At 23.9% G+C, this 22306-nt stretch overlaps 1 protein-coding gene across 2 annotated transcripts in view; it reads right to left on the bottom strand.

Moving 5' to 3' along the window:
- Positions 1-22306, bottom strand: part of LOC122855201 — a 52095-nt gene that overhangs the window by 13313 nt on the left and 16476 nt on the right. The window contains exons 1-2 of one of the 2 annotated variants that reach the window (XM_044156393.1): positions 9921-9966; positions 8894-9058 (exon numbers count right to left, since the gene is read on the bottom strand). In XM_044156393.1, the coding sequence (XP_044012328.1) occupies positions 8894-9056 (163 nt within the window). In that variant the 5' untranslated portion in view covers positions 9057-9058; positions 9921-9966. Of the gene's footprint in view, positions 1-8893; positions 9059-9920; positions 9967-22306 lie in introns of those variants that run through there. The other variant, XM_044156392.1, reaches the window with a different exon arrangement.

The following is a 22306-nucleotide window of genomic DNA, read 5'->3' as shown; positions in this document are numbered from 1 at the left end:
CAATTTAATCATTGCACTATTCCCCGTTAGTTTCCCTGTAACCTGTGTAAATTTTCCCGTATTTTCCGGAAACTCTCCGGTATATACGGTGGAAATGTCACCTCCGTTTTTTCTTTTTAGAAACTTGTATTCAGGACATTGTAACAAGGATACTTGATCATGTAATATTTATAAAAGTATCTTAAATAATACTTTTTATTGTTCTTTGTCCAATTTGTCAAATATATTTTCAGAAAATATTTGTGTTAATGATATTAAATGACTCAATTATAAAATTCTCGTTAATATTATTAACACAAATTTTTTTCTTTTTATAAATTTTTATTCATGGCTTCATAACATAATGTAATTCTGCGGCTTTTTTTATTCGTAAAACAACCTTCAATGCGGGTCTGTTAGAAATATTTGTTGATAAATTTAGGTTACATTTTTGATCATATTTATCATTTATTTACTCGAATTTTTATCACATTTTTTTTCTTGTTAATTATATTTTTTTTTAAATAAATTAATAAGTTTACTTTTAAAAAAATATAAGTAACAAGAAAAAAAAATGTAATTACTATTATCATACATCATCTGTATATCTCAGATAAATTTAAAATCAATTTATTTCGAAATGAATTAATTAGTCATCGTATTTTTCTGACTAGTTATTATAATTTTTTTGAATTTCATTTTGTTGATATTTAAAATATTTATAAAATATTAAATAAAATATTATATGTATAAAATAAATTTTATATATTCGTTTTTTTCAATTGATTATTATATATTATCAATAAAATCATTATTAAATATACTTGGATGAATATGTAATTAACAAGACATGACGTTGTAACAAGAATCATGTAATATTTTTTGAAAGTATTCTAAATAATACTTTTTACTAAAATTTCAAATTATATATTTTTAAACAATATATGTATACTACTAATTCACATGAGTACCATTAAATATTACATTCTTTACAAATTACAAATACCCTTTTCATAATTTTTTGAGGTGTAATTTTACATTCTAATAAGAGAATAAAAATAAAACGAAAAATTACCCAGTTTTGGTAGAATTAAACACTTGGGAAATTATTTTTTATTTGAAAAGTTTTATTACCATACAGTGACATATCAAACAAGAAATCTAATTATTCCATTTAACAACCCTCAATGAATTATTGGATTAACCGTTCATCGATCTGATGGCTAGAGATAAAAAAAATCAAGGTATGCAAGGGTGAAAAATTGCTTTTTTCGTGGTTAATTGTGCAATTTATCTTTTATTCAAATTTTATCCATTTTATTTTTCAATTTTTAAATTTTTTTAACCACTAAATTGAGTTGAAATTCAGTGAAAATCATACTGTAATGTCATTAAATAAATAAAAGGGTTAGAGGGATGTTTTCATTAATTATTATTGGAGGGATAAAGTAAATGAAGAGAAATTTTATATAGTAGGTTAAGTACGGTGACAATTCATTTGTTATATTATTGTTTAAACACAATCAACTTGAACAAACCGAAACAAACTAGTGTCTGACTAATGGCTGACTTTACTACTTGAACACTCATTCTATTAAATATATTGCCTGTACCAGTAAACTTGTTTTACATATTTCTATTTGCAACTTTTAAAAACACAAAAAAACATTTATTTATGAAAAAAATATATATATATTAAAAGGATATTCTAAAATATAAACACAATACAATTGGGATATATATGTATATTTTTTTTTGGCAACTTTTTTACATGTATTCTTTGAAAATAACATGAATATAATAGTATAAATTTTTCCTTTGTTAATATTTATATTTCATTTTTATTTAAACGTCTATGTATGAGGCATTCCGTGTCAAATAACACAGTTGAAATTCTCTCTTACATTCTCATCCTGTCTTGCCATATTATGCGTTTATCATTTTGCATCGCACTCGTCTTAAATTAAAAATACTTGTCTATTTTCTTTATGTCATTTGGAACCATTTTAGAAAGAAGGATTTATTTGGACAGTCGGAGAAAATACCGAGACGGAAAAATTCTCTCCACCATGAATTGTTTGTGCAAAAAGTTCACAAAAAAATCGGAGGAAATTCGGAGAAATATTTTTATCAGGGTAACAATAAATAGTTAATTAGTTAATTAATAATTATTCAAGTTTTATTATTATTATTTATTGTTGTACATGGCATATAGAGAAAGATTTTAATATTAAAAAATTTGATTGACAAACTAAAATATTATCTTGTTGTTGAAAAATCTCATGATAGGCCCAAAAAAGTTTGATACTTTGATCAGGTCGTTTAAGATTAGTCCGGCTGAGTCAATGGGAGGTGAGTAATTCAAGTGTTTGTTTTTTCAGTATGGTGATGATTATACGAATATGACTGATATGACATTCATTGTCAGAATACGATTGTATTTATTGTATATTTGATGTATTTATGTACAGCATAATAGTAAAATGGTTAGTTCGAATGAATTAATTATTGATAAATCATTAAAAGGATGGAAAAAAATTGAATATGAAGTTCTCAGAGATACATATGATAATTCTAAAACATTTTATAATACATAAAATGTTAGTCTATCAGGACTTCATATTGGTGTATAAACTGTTTTTGCACCAAGTCAAACATTATCAAATTTTGAATAAACGTCAAGAACAGCAGCAGCAGTTTGTAGCTAAAATACAACTTCTTTCCACTCTTTTAATGATTTATCAGTAATTAATTGATTTGAATGTGTTAACATGCATTCTAGCAAGAGAAGAAAATCTCTTTGAGAATAAAAAAAAAAAAACTACAGTCAAAACAATCAATGTTTATTCTAAAAAATTTTTGTGTAAATTTTCCCGTATTTGCCGTAAATTCTCCGGTATATACGGTGGAAATAGCACCTCCGTTTTTTATTTTTAGAAATTTGTATTCAGAACATTGTAACAACGATACTTGATCATGTAATATTTATAAAAGTATTTTAAATAATACTTTTTATTGTTCTTTGTCCAATTTGTCAAATATATTTTCAGAAAGTATTTGTGTTAATAATATTAAATGATTCAGTCATGAAAATCGTGTTCATATTATTAACGCAAATTTTTTTCTTTTTATAAATTTTTATTCATGACTTTATACTTTTCTTTTCTCTCGGGAACATAATTTTGTAGTGCGAAAATTATGTATGTTGTGTTTTTTTTATACTCAAAACAATGTTATGGTCGCAACGTATAGGTTAACATTTCTCTTATTTTCTTGTTAATTATATTTTTTTTGAAGTATAATAATAAGTATACTTTAAAAAAAATATAATTAACAAGAAAAAAAAAATGTAATTTCAAAAATTACAATATTTCAGTTTTCTGAGAATATTATTACCGATGTGGTGAATTCGATACTTTTTTCAAATCCACATATCATTTTTATAATAATAAACATGTCTGAGTACAAAAAATACGATACAAAAAAAACCACAGTCAAAATAATTGATGTTTATTCTAAAAAAAAATATTCTATGCTTTATGACACTTTCGGATTTTTGCTTTTAATATTTAAAAACAGACAGTTATTATCCAAAAAATTATCCATGTAGCGGTAAATTAAATAATTTATTTATTTTTGTTTAATAAATATTATTTTTTACAAATAAATATTATTTATAAATTTTTCTCTACAATTATGTTATTATTTTTTAGCATTATTTGTTCTGAGAATTCATATTACTTAAGAGTACAATCGTTATTGCTTGTATTTGTTATTCTACAATTTAAAAATTTTTATTTTTTCTTGGAATATATGTATTTTGAAAAATTCACCACATAATAATTTACCACATGAAAGCTGAAATATATATTTATACTGCAAGCAATATGAATGTTTTTCACCCTCTACTATATTTTGTATAATACATATATATATTTCAACTCGGTTACAAGTCGTTGCATTAAACAAATTGTTCTCTCTGATACTTTATCATTGTCATAAAGAAATTTTTTCGTTTACTGTTGAAAAAAAAAAACAAAAACTTTCAAATGTTTTTCAACATTTTAAAGTCAAATAATTATTTTTAAAATTTTAAGTGTTTGGATCATAAAGATACAGACTAAAAAAAAAACAGAATACAAGAAAAATAAATCAAGTTGATAATATATATTTTTGCAAAAGTAAAAAACTTTGTCTTGAAGAAAAATTATATTTTTTTTCAACTAAAAGACAAACTAGTTTTAATTAGTTTATAAATTATTTATCCTCTATTGATTTTATCATTAATAATTTTCAAATAAAGCTGAAGCTTTTTTACCAAATATTTTCTACCTGCTAATTGTCTTAATTACGAGCTCATTAAAAATACAATTAAAATTTATAATTGTCAAAAATTAAAATTGATTATAGTTATTATAAAGTTGAATGAAAAAAAAAAATTAATTATTCATTATTATACTAATGAATTTTTAAAAAACACAATATCTTGATTAATTTTTTTGTGCTTTTTTCTAGCTTTTATTTTTCAATTTACACATTGAACAAGTATTACAATGTATAACAGACTTGAACATAAAAAATTCACGACATCCAGAATCATTGATAGACTTAATTAAAGCTCTGTTATAATATATGATTTCATTGGTCATTAGCAAGTCTGACATCGCATGTTCACTGTAAGTTTTTCCGTAACTTTTGTAAATGTCCCCGTGCTTTTTGTAAATATATACGGTGAAAATAGCACCTCCGTTTTTTCTTTTTTAAAACTTGTATTCAAGGTATTGTAACAAGGATACTTGATCATGTAATATTTATAAAAGTTTCTTAACTAATACTTTTTATTGTTCTTTGTCAAATTTATGAAATATATTATCAGTCAATATTTGTGTTAATAATATTAAATGATTCAATCATCAAAATCGTGTTCATATATATACGAATTTATATTTAATATAATATTATTAACACAATTTTCATATATTTATTTATTTTTTTTTTATCGATATAGCAATCCAAGTAGTATTAAACAAAAGCAGGGCTACAGGTTTATTTGATAATTCCTTTGATAACAATTTTTTCACAAATTTTTTATAAATGAATGATCATTTTAAATCAATTAATTATTGATAAATCATTAAAAGGATAGAAAGAAGTTGAATATGAAGTTGTTAGAGGTACATATATAACTGTACTACATTTTGTAATACAGAAAATGTTGATCCATCGAAAAATCATACTGGTGTATCAACTGTTGTTAAACCAAGTTAACCATTATCAAATTGTGAATACGTGAAGAACAGCAGCAGCAGTTTGTAGCTAAACTAAAACTTCTTTCCACTTTTTTAATGATTTATCAGTAATTAATTGATTTGAATGTGTTTATATGCATTCTAGCAAGAGAAGAAAATCTCTTTGAGAATAAAAAAAAAAAAAAATACAGTCAAAACAGTCAATGTTTATTCGAAAAAAAAATGTGTGAATTTTCCCGTATTCTCCGTAAATTTCCCGGTATATACGGTGGAAATAGCACCTCCGTTTTTTATTTTTAGAAATTTATATTCAGAACATTGTAAAGAGGTTCCTTGATCATGTAATATTTATAAAAGTATTTTAAATAATACTTTTTATTGTTTTTTGTCCAATTTATCAGATATATTTTCAGAAAATACTTGTGTTAATGATATTAAATGATTCCATTATAAAATTCTTGTTAATATTATTAACACAAATTTTTTTTTATTTTATAAATTTTTATTTACGACATAGTAATATATTTGTTTTCAAAAACTTCTTCAATCGCAAGGCTAAAACATCATCGAACAACTATGTTGGTGAGACATTTAAATAACATCATCGATAATTTTTTTTTTTTTGTTAATTATATTTTTTTAAAAGTATATTAATAAGTATATTTAAAAAAAAAATAATTAACAAGAGAAAAAAAATGTAATTACTATTATCTTATTAGATATATGTATATCTTAGATAAATTTAAAATCAATTCATTTACAAATGAATTGATTAGTCATCGTATTTAAATGACTGTTTATTATTATTTTTTTTAAATTTAATGTTCTTGTGCTTTTATCAGGTCATTAGCAAATCTGACTCGTTCCCCAAGTATGTTAATACCAAATAATAATTGAAAAAAAATTTATTTATTGATATAAAAAAATCATCACAGCTCTGATATAAAAAAAATATATATTTAAATATTTTTCATATTTATTTTAAATTTATATTTACTGTAATTTATATTATTTTTTCCATTTTTTAGTGTAAAAAATAAAACGTGCGCTGTTAAACCAAGTTAACTATTATCAAATGGCGAATACGTCCCGATACTGGGAAATTTATGAAAAATATAGGGACAATATTACAAGTTTTTCCACACAACTCAATCAATCCTATATAATCATCCCATATTCACTGTAAGTTTCTCCGTAACTTGTGTAAATGTCCCAGTGCTTTCCGTAAATATATATACGGTGGAAATAGCACCTCCGTTTTTTATTTTTAGAAATTTGTATTTAAGGTATTTTAACAAGGATACTTGATCATGTAATATTTATAAAAGTATTTTAAATAATACTTTTTATTGTTCTTTGTCCAATTTGTCAAATATATTTTCAGAAAATATTTGTGTTGATGATATTAAATGATTCAATTATGAAATTCGTGTTAATATTAATAACACAATTTTTTTTTTTTTTTATAAATTTTTATTCACGACTTAATAACTTTTGTTCTTTCTTGATAATATACTTGCATAGTGTAAATATCATATCCTGTGTTCCTTTGACAATCTGTATCACATGTCAAACAAAAATTCATTTTTTTTTGTTGTTAATTATATTTTTCTAAAAGTATATTAATAAGTATACTTTAAAAAAAATATAATTAACAAGAAAAAAAAATGTAATTACTATTATCATATCTTAGATAAATTTAAAATTAATTTACTTATAAAAATTAATTAATCTGTCATTGTATTTAAATGATTGTTTATTATTATTTTTTTTTTTTTCAAACTAAATGTTTTTGTGCTTTTATCAGGTCATTAGGAAGTCTGACTTGTTCTCCAAGTATATGTTAATACCAAATAATAATCAAAAAAAAAATATATATATTTATTGATATAAAAAAATCATTAAAGCTTTGATATAAAAAAATATATATATTGTATTTAAATATGAATTATATATTTAAATATTTTTCATATTTATTTTAAATTTTATATTTACTGTAATTTATATTATTTTTGCCATAGTGTAAAAAATAGAACGTGCGTAGGTTTTATAACAAACCAATTGTTAACTTGAATAAGCAAAAAAATAAAATAGCTAAAAAAATAAAAATATAGCAAGCAGGATGGACATCAGGGGGTTTGTTGAATTTAACCCAAATGCTAGCCGTTGGTTGGCGTCCAGCCAGTTGGCTTTGTCCTGTTCATATAGCCCCTAACTCTGCTGTATATGCAAGCTCATATTTTTTTTTTATTTTTGTGTCTCGTTTTCCAACCTTTTTCTCTCTCACCAAAAAAAAAAAAATAAAAAGGTTTCTTTACTTATATTTTCATGAACCACGCAGTTACATTTCGCTGATATGAATTTTTTTAAAAACTTTTTTTTTAATATCATCTCTTGTTTTTAAAATTTTTTCATTTAATCTGAAACTTTACTTTGGATAGTTGATTTTAAAAAATAGCTAAAGAGATTGGTTTGATTTATGCTTGGATAGATGGAAGAATTTTGATGAAATAAATATAATTAAATGATATCTGAGAATTGCTTTTTTAAAAATATATCACGTACAATTGCTGGTGCTGACCAATGGATTATTTTCATTTATATTTTTCGTGTATAAAATAATAAAATATTGTATTGATAATAACAAAAAACATCAATTGTTTTTTTTTCAATTTTTTAAATCTATATTTATACCAGTTCAATATTTGCAAACAGTAAAACCGGAAATTGAAAAATAACGATCAAAATATCAAACAGGATATTTTGAGCTTAATTAAAAATTATAATCCACTGAAGAAAATTCATTAGAATGATTAATAAAAATTAAAATGAAAATGAATATAAAAAGTTTAAAATTTTTTATGATAATAATTCAACTAATAAGTTGATAAAATTGACACAAATTAATTTTACCTAGTGGCAAGTAGTTTTCTTCGTTAAGTTTCACAAGAAAATAAAAGTTTTTAAGAGTCATTTGGGAATTTAAAAACTTTATCAAAACTTTTGAGGCTAATTGTTCACGTCTGACCCAGGTCCAACAAAAGCTCCCTGCAGATTTATGATCTAACCTTTTTTATGCTCACTTTTGCAGTTGAAAGATTTTTTATTTTTAAATTCAATTTTGTTTTTTTTTATGATAATTTATAGCGGTCAAATAAAGTGCAAATATATTAATAATTCAAAGTGATTATATTTTTTTAACAGCTGAACAAAAAAAGCTCTATTTCTGTGTTGAAAAAAAATTATAAACAATTGAAATAAATCAATGAAATTTACATGATAATTTTATTTTGATATAATTCGATTGTCGATACAATAATTCACCTAGGATTTAAACTTCCAAAGTGATTTAAAAAATTAAAACCAGCTCAGAAGAAATTTGTATTTAAAAAAATCTTTAAAAATTGGGATCAATAAATCAATAATTGTCTACAGATCAGACAGTAACACTTTCATTCAATTTTTAAACTAAATTTCAAATATTTTTTTACATTTTAATATCTTTTTAAATTGTTTAATGAATTATTAATTAATTATTACATGTCATTATATATTGTTATGATATTATAAGACAGTTTTAATTAATTATATTTTTACCAGGTATCTCAAAATGATGTTAGGTATTTATACAGTAATTTTATTATATTTTGTTTGGTTAAACTTACGGGTGCAAGCTCGTTGTTCGTCACTGCCGTCACCACAATCATCTATAGCATTGCATACTTTGTTCAGTGTTATGCAACGTGAATTACTACATTCGAATTCACTTTGACGACAGCTCAGTACACTTGTGGCAGTTATTATGTAGATACAGGTGAGCCAAAACATTTCTGAAATCATAAATAATATTTTTTGTTTTATATACAACAATGATCAATTAATTAAAAAATAAATTTTCATGTTTTCAATCGAAATTTTGAACAAACGTTTCAGAAATAATAAGACAAAGATTGCGACAAACGTTTTGAAACAAAAAAAACATTTAAATTATTGTGAAATTGTTTTAGATAACTAACATTTATATTTATTATTAATTTTGCATTTAAATTTTTATTAATTATATTTCTATATAATTTAAATTGTACCAAAACAAATGAGGTAAAAAATAATCACACCGTAGTTCAAAGAAACTGATGAACTGGTGTTGATTTTAACAAAGAAATAGGACACAGTAATTGAAGATGACAACTTCCTTTGTATTAAAATAAAAAATAATAAAAATAAAAGACATGAGATCAGAAAAATATTAAATTTAAAAGAACCCTTTGATTTTATAACAAAAGAAAGTATATGTTTTATATCCAATCGTACTAGTGATAAAGAATAACTTGATGATAAAATACTTGAATTTTTTCTTGATCAAAAAACAATGTTTTTATCATTAATTCAATTTTTCATATAACAATCTGGATAATTTTTTATGCTCAGTATTATAATGATCAAAAGTTTTACGATTCAAAGATCAACTTAGTATTTTTTATTGAAAAATATTTTAAATATAATTAGATGTATAATAAACGTGAAAAAATATTAGGAAATTTATATTAATTATCAATTTTTTTATTTAATTATTTGTTGTATTTTTTTGGGTGTACTTTGAGGTATGCCTCGAGATATTTGTCACATGAAAACTGTGAACATTGACTTATTGACTGTTGGCTTTATATATATTTGATATATATTTTTACACACTTGTATATTTTCTTTTAAATTCACCACGTTGTATAACGTCACGTACAAAAACCGACAAGTGAAAGATGTCGTCATTACTGCAACGAACCGATATCCACTTGGAATTGTGGATAAAAATTTTTCAATGCAATTTACTTGGGTGCAACACTCGAGTACATATAACACTCATATTTCTTTTCATGTCAGACTCACATATATATTTTTTTTTTTTTTTTATATTCTATTTTATAAAAATAATATACAACAGTATATATACAACTCACAAGTGTTTTTTTTTTTTTTATTTTTTCAATTACTTCCGGTGAATGATATTAAATTATTTATTATACATTTTACAAAACCAATAACAACTTTGTATTCATGCATACAAAGAAGTACATGGCACTCGTCTTAAATTAAAAATACTTGTCAATTTTTTTTATGTTGGTTAAAACCTTTTTAGAAAGAAGGACTTATTTTGGACAGTCGGAGAAAATACCGGGACGGAAAAATTCTCTCCACCGTGGATCATTTGTACAAAGAGTTCACAAAAAAATCGGAGGAAATTCGGAGAAATCTTTTTACCAGGGTAACAATAAATTGTTAATTATTTATTTAATAATTATTCAAGTTTTATTATTATTATTTATTGTTGTACATGACATACAGAGAAAGATTTTAATATTAAAAAAATTTGATAAATAAATTAAAAAATTATCCTGTTGTTGAAAAATCTCATGATAGGCCCAAAAAAGTTTGATACTTTGATCGTGTGGTTTAAGTTTAGTCAGGCCGAGTCAATAATTTTCTTTTGAGTTTTTTTAAAATTCTTTTTTAATCTTAGGAATACTTATGATTCTCCAAATATGAATTTCCCATTGAAGTTGTTTACTTAAAACAATTAAACATTGATAAATCATTGAAAGAATGGAAAGAAGTTGGATATATGAACTTGTTGGAGACACATATGATAATTCTAAAATATTTTATAATACAGAAAATGTTGATCCATTGGGACTTTATACTGGTGTATGAACTGTTGTTGCACCAGGTAAAACATTATCAAATAGTAATACGTCAAGAACAGCAGCAGCAGTTTGTAGCTAAAATACTTCTTTCCACTCTTTTAATGATTTATCAGTAATTAATTGATTTGAATGTGTTAATATGCATTCTAGCAAGAGGATATTTTTATATATTTAATTTTATAAAAATAATATACAACATTATATATAACTCACAAGTATTTTTTTTTATTTTTTCAATTACTTCCGGTGAATGCTATTAAACTATATGTATTACATACATTTTACAAAACCAATAACAATTTAGTATTCATGCATATAAAGAAGTACATTGCACTCGGAGAAAATACCGAGACGGAAAAATTCTCTCTACCATGGATTATTTGTGCAAAATGTTTACAAAAAAATTGGAGAAAATTCGGAGAAATATTTTTACCAGGGTAACAATAAATAGTGAATTAATAATTAATAATTATACAAGTTTTATTATTATTATTTATTGTTGTGCATGGCATATAGAGAAAGATTTTAATATTAAAAAGATTTGATAAATAAATTAAAATATTATATTGTTGGTGAAAAATCTCATAATAGGCCTAAAAAAGTTTTAATACTTGGATCAGGTGGTTCAAGTTTAGTCAGGCTGAATTAAATAGAGAAGTTATTTTTGCTTGACATTTATTTAAACTCATAGTGTATGATAATGGTTAAATTATCATTAACGATCAAGTTTAACTTTTTTAAAAAATTTACTGTGTATTCAAATCAATTAAACATTGATAAATCATTAAAAAAATGGAAAGAAGTTCTTAGAGATACATATGAGATTTCTGTAACATTTTATAATACATAAAATGTTGATCCATTAAGACTTCATACTGATGTATGAACTGTTGTTGCACCGGGTCAAACATTATCAAATCGTGATACGTCAAGCACAGCAGTAGAAGTCTGTATAGTTAAAATACAACTTCTTTCTATTCTTTTAATGATTTATCAGTAATTAATTGATTTGCATATGTTAATATGCATTCTAGCAAAAGATTATTTTTTTATATTCTATTTTATAAAAATAATATACAACAGTATATATAACTCACAAGTATTTTTTTTTTATTTTTTCAATTACTTCCGGTGAATGCTTTTAAACTATGTATTACATACATTTTACAAAACCAATAACAACTTTGTATTCATGGATACGAAGAATAACATCGCACTCGTCTTAAATTAAAAATACTTGTATATTTTCCTTATGTAATTTGGAACCCTTTTAGAAAGAAGGACTTATTTTGGACAGTCGGAGAAAATACCGTGACGGAAAAATTTTCTCCACCATGGATCATTTAGGCAAAAAGTTTACAAAAAAATCGGAGGAAATTCGGAGAAATATTTTTACCAGGGTAACAATAAATAGTTAATTAATTAATTAATAATTATTCAAGTTTTATTATTATTGTTTATTGTTGTGCATGGCATATAGAGAAAGATTTTAATATTAAAAAAATTTGATAAACAAACTAAAATATAATCTTGTTGTTGAAAAATCTCATGATAGGCCTAAAAAAGTTTGATACTTTGATCAGGTCGTTTAAGTTTAGTCAGGCCGGGTCAAGAAGTTTGTTTTTAGCATTTTGTTGGCCCTTTAAGCTTAGCCATACTTATGATTATCCAAATATATACTTCTTTCGCCTTGCTTATTTCAATCAATTAAACATTGATAAATCATTAAAAGGATGAAAAGAAGTTGAGTATAAAGTTCTTAGAGACACATATGATAATTCTAAAAACATTTTATAATACAAATCGTGATACGTCAAGAACAGCAGCAGCGGCAGTTTGTAGCTAAAATACAACTTCTTTTCGCTCTTTTAATGATTCATCAGTAATTAATTGATTTGAAAGTGTTAATATGCATTCTAGCATTATATTCTATTTTATAAAAAATAATATACAACAGTATCTATAACTCACAAGTATTTTTTTTTAATTTTTTTAATTACTTCCGGTGAATGCTATTAAACTATGTATTACATACATTTTACAAAACCAATAACAACTTTGTATTCATGCATACAAAGAAGTACATGGCACTCGTCTTAAATTAAAAATACTTGTTTATTTTCTTTATGTTGTTTGAAACCTTTTCAGAAAGAAGGACTTATTTGGACAGTCGGAGAAAATACTGAGACGGAAAAATTCTCTCCACCATGAATCATTTGTGTAAAAAGTTCACAAAAAAAATCGGAGGAAATTCGGAGAAATATTTTTACCAGGGGGTAACAATAAATAGTTAATTAATTAATTAATAATTATTCAAGTTTTATTATTATTATTTATTGTTGTACATGGCATATAGAGAAAGATTTTAATATTAAAAAAATTTGATAAATAAATTAAAATATTATCTTGTTGTTGAAAAATCTCATGATAGGCCTCAAAAAGTTTTAACACTATGATCAGGTGGTTTAAGTTTATCCAGGCCAAGTTATTAAGTCTAGATTTCTCAAAAAAATTTTATTTCATTAAATTCTCGATGTAGTCTAGTCATTATTCAGTTCATTTTCTTATTAATGACTAAGTTGAAAAATATTTTCAAAAATTGACTGTCCTAGACAGAAAATAATGTCAATTTGACGTGAATTTGACTTCAGAGACGTTAATTTGACATTATTTTCTACCTGGGGTGTGTTTAAACATTATTCAATCATTGAAAGGATGAAAAGAAGTTGAATATGAAGTTCTTAAAGACACATCATAATTCTATAACATTTTATAATACAGAAAATGTTGATCCATCGGGACTTCATATACTGGTGTATGAACTGTTGTTGCACCAGGTCAAACATTATATCAAATCGTGATACGTCAAGAACAGTAGCAGCAGTTTGTAGCTGAAATACAACTTCTTTCCACTCTTCCAATAATTTATCAGTAATTGATTTGGATGTGTTAATATGCATTCTAGCAAAAAATTAGTTTTTTATATTCTATTTTATGAAATATAATATACAACAGTATATATAACTCACAAGTATTTTTTTTTTATTTTTTCAATTACTTCCGGTGAATGCTATTAAACTATGTATTACATACATTTTACAAAACCAATAACAACTTTGTATTCATGCATACAAAGAAGTATACAAGCTTTTATTATTATTTTGTTTATTTACATTTTTTTTTTTTCATTTTTTCTGCTCGACTTGTTCATGTTTTTCTCTTTCGAGTGATTATCAGGGATTTTTTTTTTTTTTTTTTCAATTATTATAATCATCAATGTGCCAATATTGTTACTTGTTTTCGATATTGGAATTTCCATATGTTGAATTTGCATGTGTATATAAAATTGTTGAATGTTGTTATAATAATTTATCAAAGGATTTTTTTTTTTCATTGTATAGTCGATCAGAAATTAATTATAACATGAAAAAATAAATTTAATTAATAATATATAATAATTAGAAATGCTACAAAGGATAGAAAAAAAAGGGGAAGTTTTATTTGTCAATAAATTTGTATATGACTTTTGAAAAATAATGTTGAAAAGAAATAAAATAAAAACAATGAGTAGATGTAGAAAGAATAAAAAAAATGGAGAGGTAAGTATAATGAAGTGTTGAGTAAATACCGTAAATTTGTGGCTTAATTCTTCAACCGAAAAAATAAAAAAAGAGATGAGGTTAATTTACATTTATACTTATATACATACATGAATGAATTGTGTTGGAAAAGTACATGAGACGGTGTAGTGACAACGGTGTACAGGTTTTAAGAGATTAGTCCTTGGGTTTTTAAATATTTTTATTAATTATTAAAAATAAAAAAAAGCTCAATACTCAAGCTTTATAATTTTTAACACTTTAAATAATAATAAATACATAAAAAGTGCGTTTATAAGTTGAATAAAAAATAACAAAGATTCAAAGAATATATTTATTTAATAAAGTTTAAATTATAAAAGTGAAAAAGCTTAAATCTGGGGAGCTAGTCCGCTCTGTTATTATCAATTGAAAAATTTTTAAAATAAAAAAAAAAGCTTGTATCTGTGAAGTTGGGAATTTATTACATCAACTCTAGGAACTGAGCCATTTTTATATTAATTTTTTTTCATGTCGAAAACACTCAAAGTAACGCAATGGAGCATGAAGTTGAAGATAGGTCTTTTTTATTTTTATTTCAATGTTTTTGATAGTTAGGCCTTTCTGTTATTGAGCCAACAATATACAACAATAAATATTTTGTAACAGACAATCATCCAAATTATTTTCCATCTCAATAGTTTTACAAGTAGCAAATTTATTCACATTTTATATAGCGATTAAATAGCATTTTTCATGTCTATTATATTGCAAGAGAGAAATCCTGTGAGATCTTGAATCTAGACATTTACAAAGAGTTATTACATATTTCATTTTAACGAATGAACGTGCTGTGTTACAAGCCCAGATGGTTTATATATTTCACATGCATTCAATCTGAGACAGTTAAATATATGAAGATTTAATTTAAATAAACAAAAAGAAGTGCTCCATTTGTGTCGATCAAATTGATATCATTTCGAAAATTTCTATAGCAAAATTATAAATACTTAAAATTATTAATTTCTATTTTTAAAAATTTCAAATAAATAGAAAATTTTCTTCAGCAAGCTTTCGTGATAGAATTCGGTCATTAGTATATATAAATAATTGGTTTCATTTAAAAAAGTCAAACTTTATTTGGAGCTTTAATAAAGCAACTTCTACAAAAAGACAATAGCAGAGAATCGAAGCTTGAGACTCTAAAAATAAAAAAAAAAAACCTCTATTCACTCCGTTGAATACCATTATTGATTATTTATTTTAATTTTTATTATTCATTTTTTTTTCTGAACTTTATTCTTGCTGTCATTGACATTTATAAAAATGGTATAGTATTTTTTTTTCACCGTCGAATATAAAACAGAATAATTTATAGAGAAAATAATTAATCATTTTTTTGTGGGTAGAATCGTGTTGAGCATCAATTCAAAATAAACCCACCCAGCTGGTATCAATTCAGTAAATGGAAACTATATCTATCTTGTGTGTGAATTTAGTTTTTTAGCAACAATAAATAATCTAATGTATATATATCAAGTATTATAGGTGAGAACTTTAACACATGTAACAAAAGATATTTTATTTTATCACCATTTCGTGCTTCAACCACCAAAGTTAAATGGTACCTATATACATCCATTAAATTTCTTCCTATAATTTTTTTACAAATAACAAAAAAAGTCTTTTAAGCTCAATAAAAACCTTTTAATTTAACTCAATGAATTATTATTACAGTGTTGAGAGTTAATTAAGAATTAAAACTTTATTATAACAACAAAAGATTATAATTGAATTTAAGTTATTCTAAAGATATGTACATGTGGATGTTGTATGTTATCGAATCAGCAGTATTATTACATATTTGAATAATATCCTTTACAGAGGTAGAAAGCTCAACATGTTTAGAAAAGTAAATAGAGATTAGCTGGCCTACATAAATAGTGATTGAGCTGCAACATACGATCCAAGATATCAGAGCACTATACTCAGTTTATCTCTCCCTTCGTCTTTATTACAATGATGAAGAGAAACAATGAATAATGAAGAAAGAAAATTACTTTAAACTGATTCTATTAGATATACTTTAAGACTGTAATAACCTTCCGGGAATAATATTTTAAATATTATATAAATTTATAAATTATTAGCTTCATTAACACAACGTTTTTACACAGGTATCTTAATGTGAAAAATATATATTTAAATTATAAAAATTACATTTATATTTTGGCTATAAATTATATTTTTTATTTATGAAAATATAAAATATTTTAGAATTAATGTTAAATTGTTTTTATGCTGTCAATTGGATATTTAAATTGAATAAATCTTGAACTATGAGTCAATAAATTTTCAATGGTAAAACCATCTGTACATACTCAAGCTTTCTTGACATTTCATCCGGTAACTCCAAGACTAAACTCAACATAACAAACTTGACTTGGAATGCTTTTCACTGAATTTTACCCTTATTTTGACATGTCTTTGACATATTAGTCTGACCTCTTCTTGAGCTATCTCTATTCAAGCCAGTAAATTCTCAAAATTCTTTCGAAAATAAATAGAAAAAAAAACAAGACAACAAAAGTTTCTACCGGCTTTTTTTTTTTTTAAACAAAAGTTTAATATTTTTTTTAAATTTATTTTTGTATTTTAAAAAGTTCAAACAATATCAAGACAAATTTTTATAGAACCAAAGTTTGTTTATAAATAAAATGACAATACTTTAAATGAAAAGAAAATGAAAATAATATTACAAACAGTAACAAGTTTCTGTAAATTTTTTAAATTATTTTTTTTAATTTTTTAAATAATTGTTTACCATAAAAATATAAAAGCCAACAATTTATTCATCATGTTTTAAAAGTATAATGTAATTAAAAATATCACAAAATTATTTTCCTCAACACGTCAAAATTTAATTATTAATAAAATCTTAAAATTTTCAGTAATTAACTTAAGAAGCTTTTTCATTATGAAATTAATTTTTGAATAAATAAAGCAAAGCTTGGATGAATTAATTTATAATAAATGAATAACGTTAAAAATTTATAAATTAAATGTAATTGCATTGGCTCGAGTTAACAGCACCTTTAGTGCAATTAGTCATAGTTGTAATCAAGCTCAATTGAGAAGATTAAAGATGAAAGCATCATACAAAGAAACCACTTGACATTTCAGTGTAACTGATGTATTATTAATTAAATCGTTACCCTATAAACTTCAATTAATACAATATGAATGGTGCATTATAAAATCAAGGCTGATCAATTGGATTTATTTCAAAAAATCATTCAACAAAATCTCCACACGTGAGGCTTGTTTAAAAATTAATTCACAATCAAAAAATATATTCTTTAATTAAAAAAATTAACGGAAAAAATGCGGTAGAAATTGTCTCAACTAGAAAACTATTTTTAAAATCTCGAAAACAAAAATCATATATAACGAAAATTAAAATTTTCAATACTCCGGTGGGTTATGTGCAATAATTAGTGTAATTTTTTTTTTTTCAAATAAAATGTCATATTGTTTAGTCACAACACTACGAAATTTTATCATAAACATATGTTTATCTGTGTGAGTGAGATGAACTGAGCAGGGCTGCCAACACTGCGCGTCGAATCTCCACAAAACATGATTTTGTTGGGTTCCAATGTAAATCGGGAAAAAACAGTCACATCAAATTTTTCTATTAGATATTTTAATAACTCCATGAGTTTTAAAGATATCGTTTTCAAAATAGCGGCGATTTAAAGATCAAAATAAAAGAAAACTTTTAATTAGTCGGTGCAAATCGATCACGCTTACAGATAAAACGTTATTTAATATTTAAAAAAAAAAAGAAAAAAAGGTTTTTAACATTTTTGGCACTGGCAACTTTAATAATTATTTGAGAAAAAATCGAAAATATACAAATTAAAGAGATTGAAAATACGCTTCTTTTGGTTCTAACACGAAGTATCTCTGACAATTACTTTAGAAATGAGAGCGTTTTTTAATTTTCGGTAGACAAATCCAATACGTAGGTGACGCGAAGCGTCCCACCTACGTAAAAACGAGAAGAAAAAAAATAAATAGAACACAACAATTTGATAATGTTTGGTACTTTAAAATTTATATAAATTTTTTTACTCGGATTTAGATTAAATGTTTAATTAATGTATAATTGTGATGTTCATTGTTTAACATTCTGTTGAGCTAGTGATGTTTATTAATAAATAGATATAGTACAATATGGAGGTAATATTACATAGACACAAACATTAGAAGCACGTTTGAATAGACTTCATGAGTGAACATGACATGCCAGTCAAAATACACCCACATCACATGTACATAGCCATTATATAGTAAAATGGGTCATTTTATTTATGAAACATGAAAATGCTCATTGATAACAACATTCATGACTAATTCGACAATCATTGTACTGTTGAATTTACATATTATAAATCAAGCACTAATTTTAACCCAAAATTTGACAAAAAAATATAGACAATTTAGCTTTTGATTTATATGTTTGGTATAATTTAATTATATTATTATTTACTTATGATGATTTATCATTTACATAACGAAATAATGAGCTTAAATATATTCAAAGCTTATGGCTAAATCTTATTGAATATATATTAAAAAGAACATTTATAAATTTGATTTTTATTCAACTTTTATAGAATTTTTTTCCTTTGAAAATAAATTTATATATGAATATTCAGATTACTTATTTGTTTGTAGAAAATAAAAAAAATCATTTGACATTCAAGCTGTATTATTCCCAATGGAAAGATGAAAAAGTCGGAGAATAAAATCTTGACACTGCTGTTCATATTGAATTTATTTATATTTATATTTTTATTCGGATTGAACGAAAAATTTTTTAATAAAAACGAGCAAAGTTTAATACATAATATCATAAAATAAGAATGAAAAAAAAAATATTATAATAAAATAGCAAAAAGGTAAAAGAGAATTATAAAAAAAATTCAAATAGTAAATGCAAAATGACGAGTTTCTATGCGGCAATGATAAAATAACTGCATAATTTTTTTTACTGTCATAAAATTAAGTGTCTGATAAATTTATTTTTCCTGTCATAAAAATAAAAAAAATAAAAAATGACAATAGAATTTTTTTAAAAAACCGCATTTGAGTAACTCCAGTGTGATTTAGTTTCCACACAAAAAGGGTAGATTATAAATTTGTAATGATGCAACAAAAAAGTAAAACGACACCGTAAAACCAACATTGAATTTTTTTTTTTTTTTGAAATATCTTTATTTCAATTTTTTCCTTTAAAAAATATATTATAAAAAAAAAAAATTTATTGCTCATTTTGTGTATATAGATAAAAAAGATAAAGAATAGATTTTTATATATAAATTTTTGAAATATTTCTTTGAACTACTTGTTAGTGTACAGGAGCTTTTTTTAAATGGAAAAAACAGTATTTATATTTTTTAGTCAAGACAGTTTTCTACGAAAATGCGGTAAATCATGCCTAATGTAATCTCCATTGACCTGTAAAAATTTCATAGCTAAACAAAAATAAGTGGAAAATTGAAGAAAATAGACAATAACAATTTTATATACTATTTTTGCTTTTTTATTTCATATAATTTTAGCTCAGTAAAAAATCATGAGCTGGAAATCATGTTGATAATCTTCAACAGTTTCGCGCTTTAATTTTTTAAAGCAATAAAAATTTATTTTGAGGAAAGAATGTCATGTTTTTTTTGAAAATGTTATCCAAGTAGAAAAAATGCAATTAACTTTGAACAAAAGCAAATAGTAATTGTTGAATTAAACATACATAAATGACATTTCAATTGAATAAAAAATAAATATAAATTACATTTCAATTTTGGCATTCAAATTTTGTACATATTTTATATTTATTTTGCGTTTATGTCTAGAAGAAAATATAAAAAATATAAAATACATTTTAAACACAATTTGAATTTAATTTTAATGCAATTTGTATTATTTTTTTTCGACTTGAAATGATCGAGATACGAATGAGTAGATCAAATTTCTATTTTCCAAGTCAATTTAAATTTTTTCTATTAAAATTAAATTACGTGAGTAATATTTTTATAAAAATCAATTGACATTATCATCAATTTAAATTATTTTTATCTTGCAAAAATGATTTGTTTATTTTTATAAATTTTTTTTAAACGAATAAAGTTGTGACTCACAATTTTCAGTGTGTCACAATATTGAAGTGACAGAGTTCTAAAAGTGATGCAAAAAAAAAAATAATAATATAAATATTTTGTTCAGTTGAAATGGTAGTATAATATCGCTGCTGCTTCAATGATAAAATTTTTTTTCTTTTTATTTTTTAACAAACAAAGAATAGCAAAAAGGAAAAGAAAGAAAAAAAAAGGTTTCATTTGATCCTATTGAAAATAAAAAAATACGTAGTATATCTTGTGAATAAATTTTATTAAAGTATATTTTATTCAAATTAATTCAGTAAAGTAATTGACGCACGGATGTGCCGTGAGGTTGTTATGGCATAAGTGGTTGCGGTCCGCGTTTGGTCAGACATGCTTGCATAGCAAAGTGCCAACTTATCGTATAAAAGTGCTCGAGTTTGGTCCGATTTGAATCATTGCAAATCTAATCTCCATTCTCATAACTATTCATTGAAAATCAGCATACATTTATTTTTTTTTATTTTCAAGTTTCTCAGTTACAATTTACAAGCAAAAAAAAATAAACTTTGATAAAACAATTTACAAATTCCATTGAAAATATTTATTTTTAGTAAATAAGACTATATTTTTTTTATATTTTTTTAAAAGTTTTTCTTGTTAATAATTTATGATTTTTACGTAGCTGTCAGCAATAGAGTGAACAAATTAAATGGTCGTACGTAGGGTGAATCCCGATTAAACATACCCACATTACAGACCAACGTGATTCACGTGGCCAAGGTATTTTTATTTTTTTTTTCTTTTAAGCCTAGAACGATCAATAAAACCTCTACCCTATTCAAACCTCCCAAGTATCTGTCTTGAAAAAAAACCCTCATTTTGATATCCCCTTCGTCATTTATTCTTCTTTCATCAGCTATATATATATTAAAGTTGTTTTTCATGCGGTCAAAAAGCTCATTCGTTTTCGCATCAAGATTCATTAGTCGAAAAACAACGAGACACCCTTTTATCTTATCATAAAAAAATAATGATAATAATAATTATAATAATACCAAAGAAAGATACTGTAAATAAAAAAGTTAACTTTAAAAAAAAAAAAGAATATTTATTTCAAATGATTCACTTTGAAAGGAAACTCTTGTTGTAGTTGTATTATTTATTTATTTTATGTTAAAATAAAATGAAACTCTAAGAGAATTTTTTGTTACTTTAAACTACTTGTAACTTTTAGAAAAACAAATTTAATCAATAAAACAAGTTTACGAAAAAATTCATGTATATATACGGGTTTTTCGTCGCATTGAACGAAAAAAAAAGAGGTAAGTGCTTGAAAAGCCTGTTTCTCAAGTAAAAAAAAAAAGAGTATATATCTCTAAATGTTTTTTTTTTTTGCCACAATGTTTATCTCGTTTTTTTTGACGTTGTTTAAACAACAACGAAAAAAAAAATTAAAAAGAGCTTTGATAAGATATTTTCATTGACTCATTTTTCTTATTTACCTTTTATATTTTTATATTTAAAGATGATAAAGTTGTATGTCCAATGGACACACGTCTCTTTACTTTTAATCATACTAAAAATACAATCATTTATTTTTAACACATGGGACATACGTCTTTTTACTATTA

This window comes from Aphidius gifuensis, linkage group LG4 (genome assembly GCF_014905175.1).
Source record: "Aphidius gifuensis isolate YNYX2018 linkage group LG4, ASM1490517v1, whole genome shotgun sequence".
In the NCBI taxonomy this organism is placed as follows: domain Eukaryota; kingdom Metazoa; phylum Arthropoda; class Insecta; order Hymenoptera; family Braconidae; genus Aphidius; species Aphidius gifuensis.
Note: the sequence above shows the minus strand (reverse complement) of the source record. Positions and strands in the feature narration are given on the sequence as shown.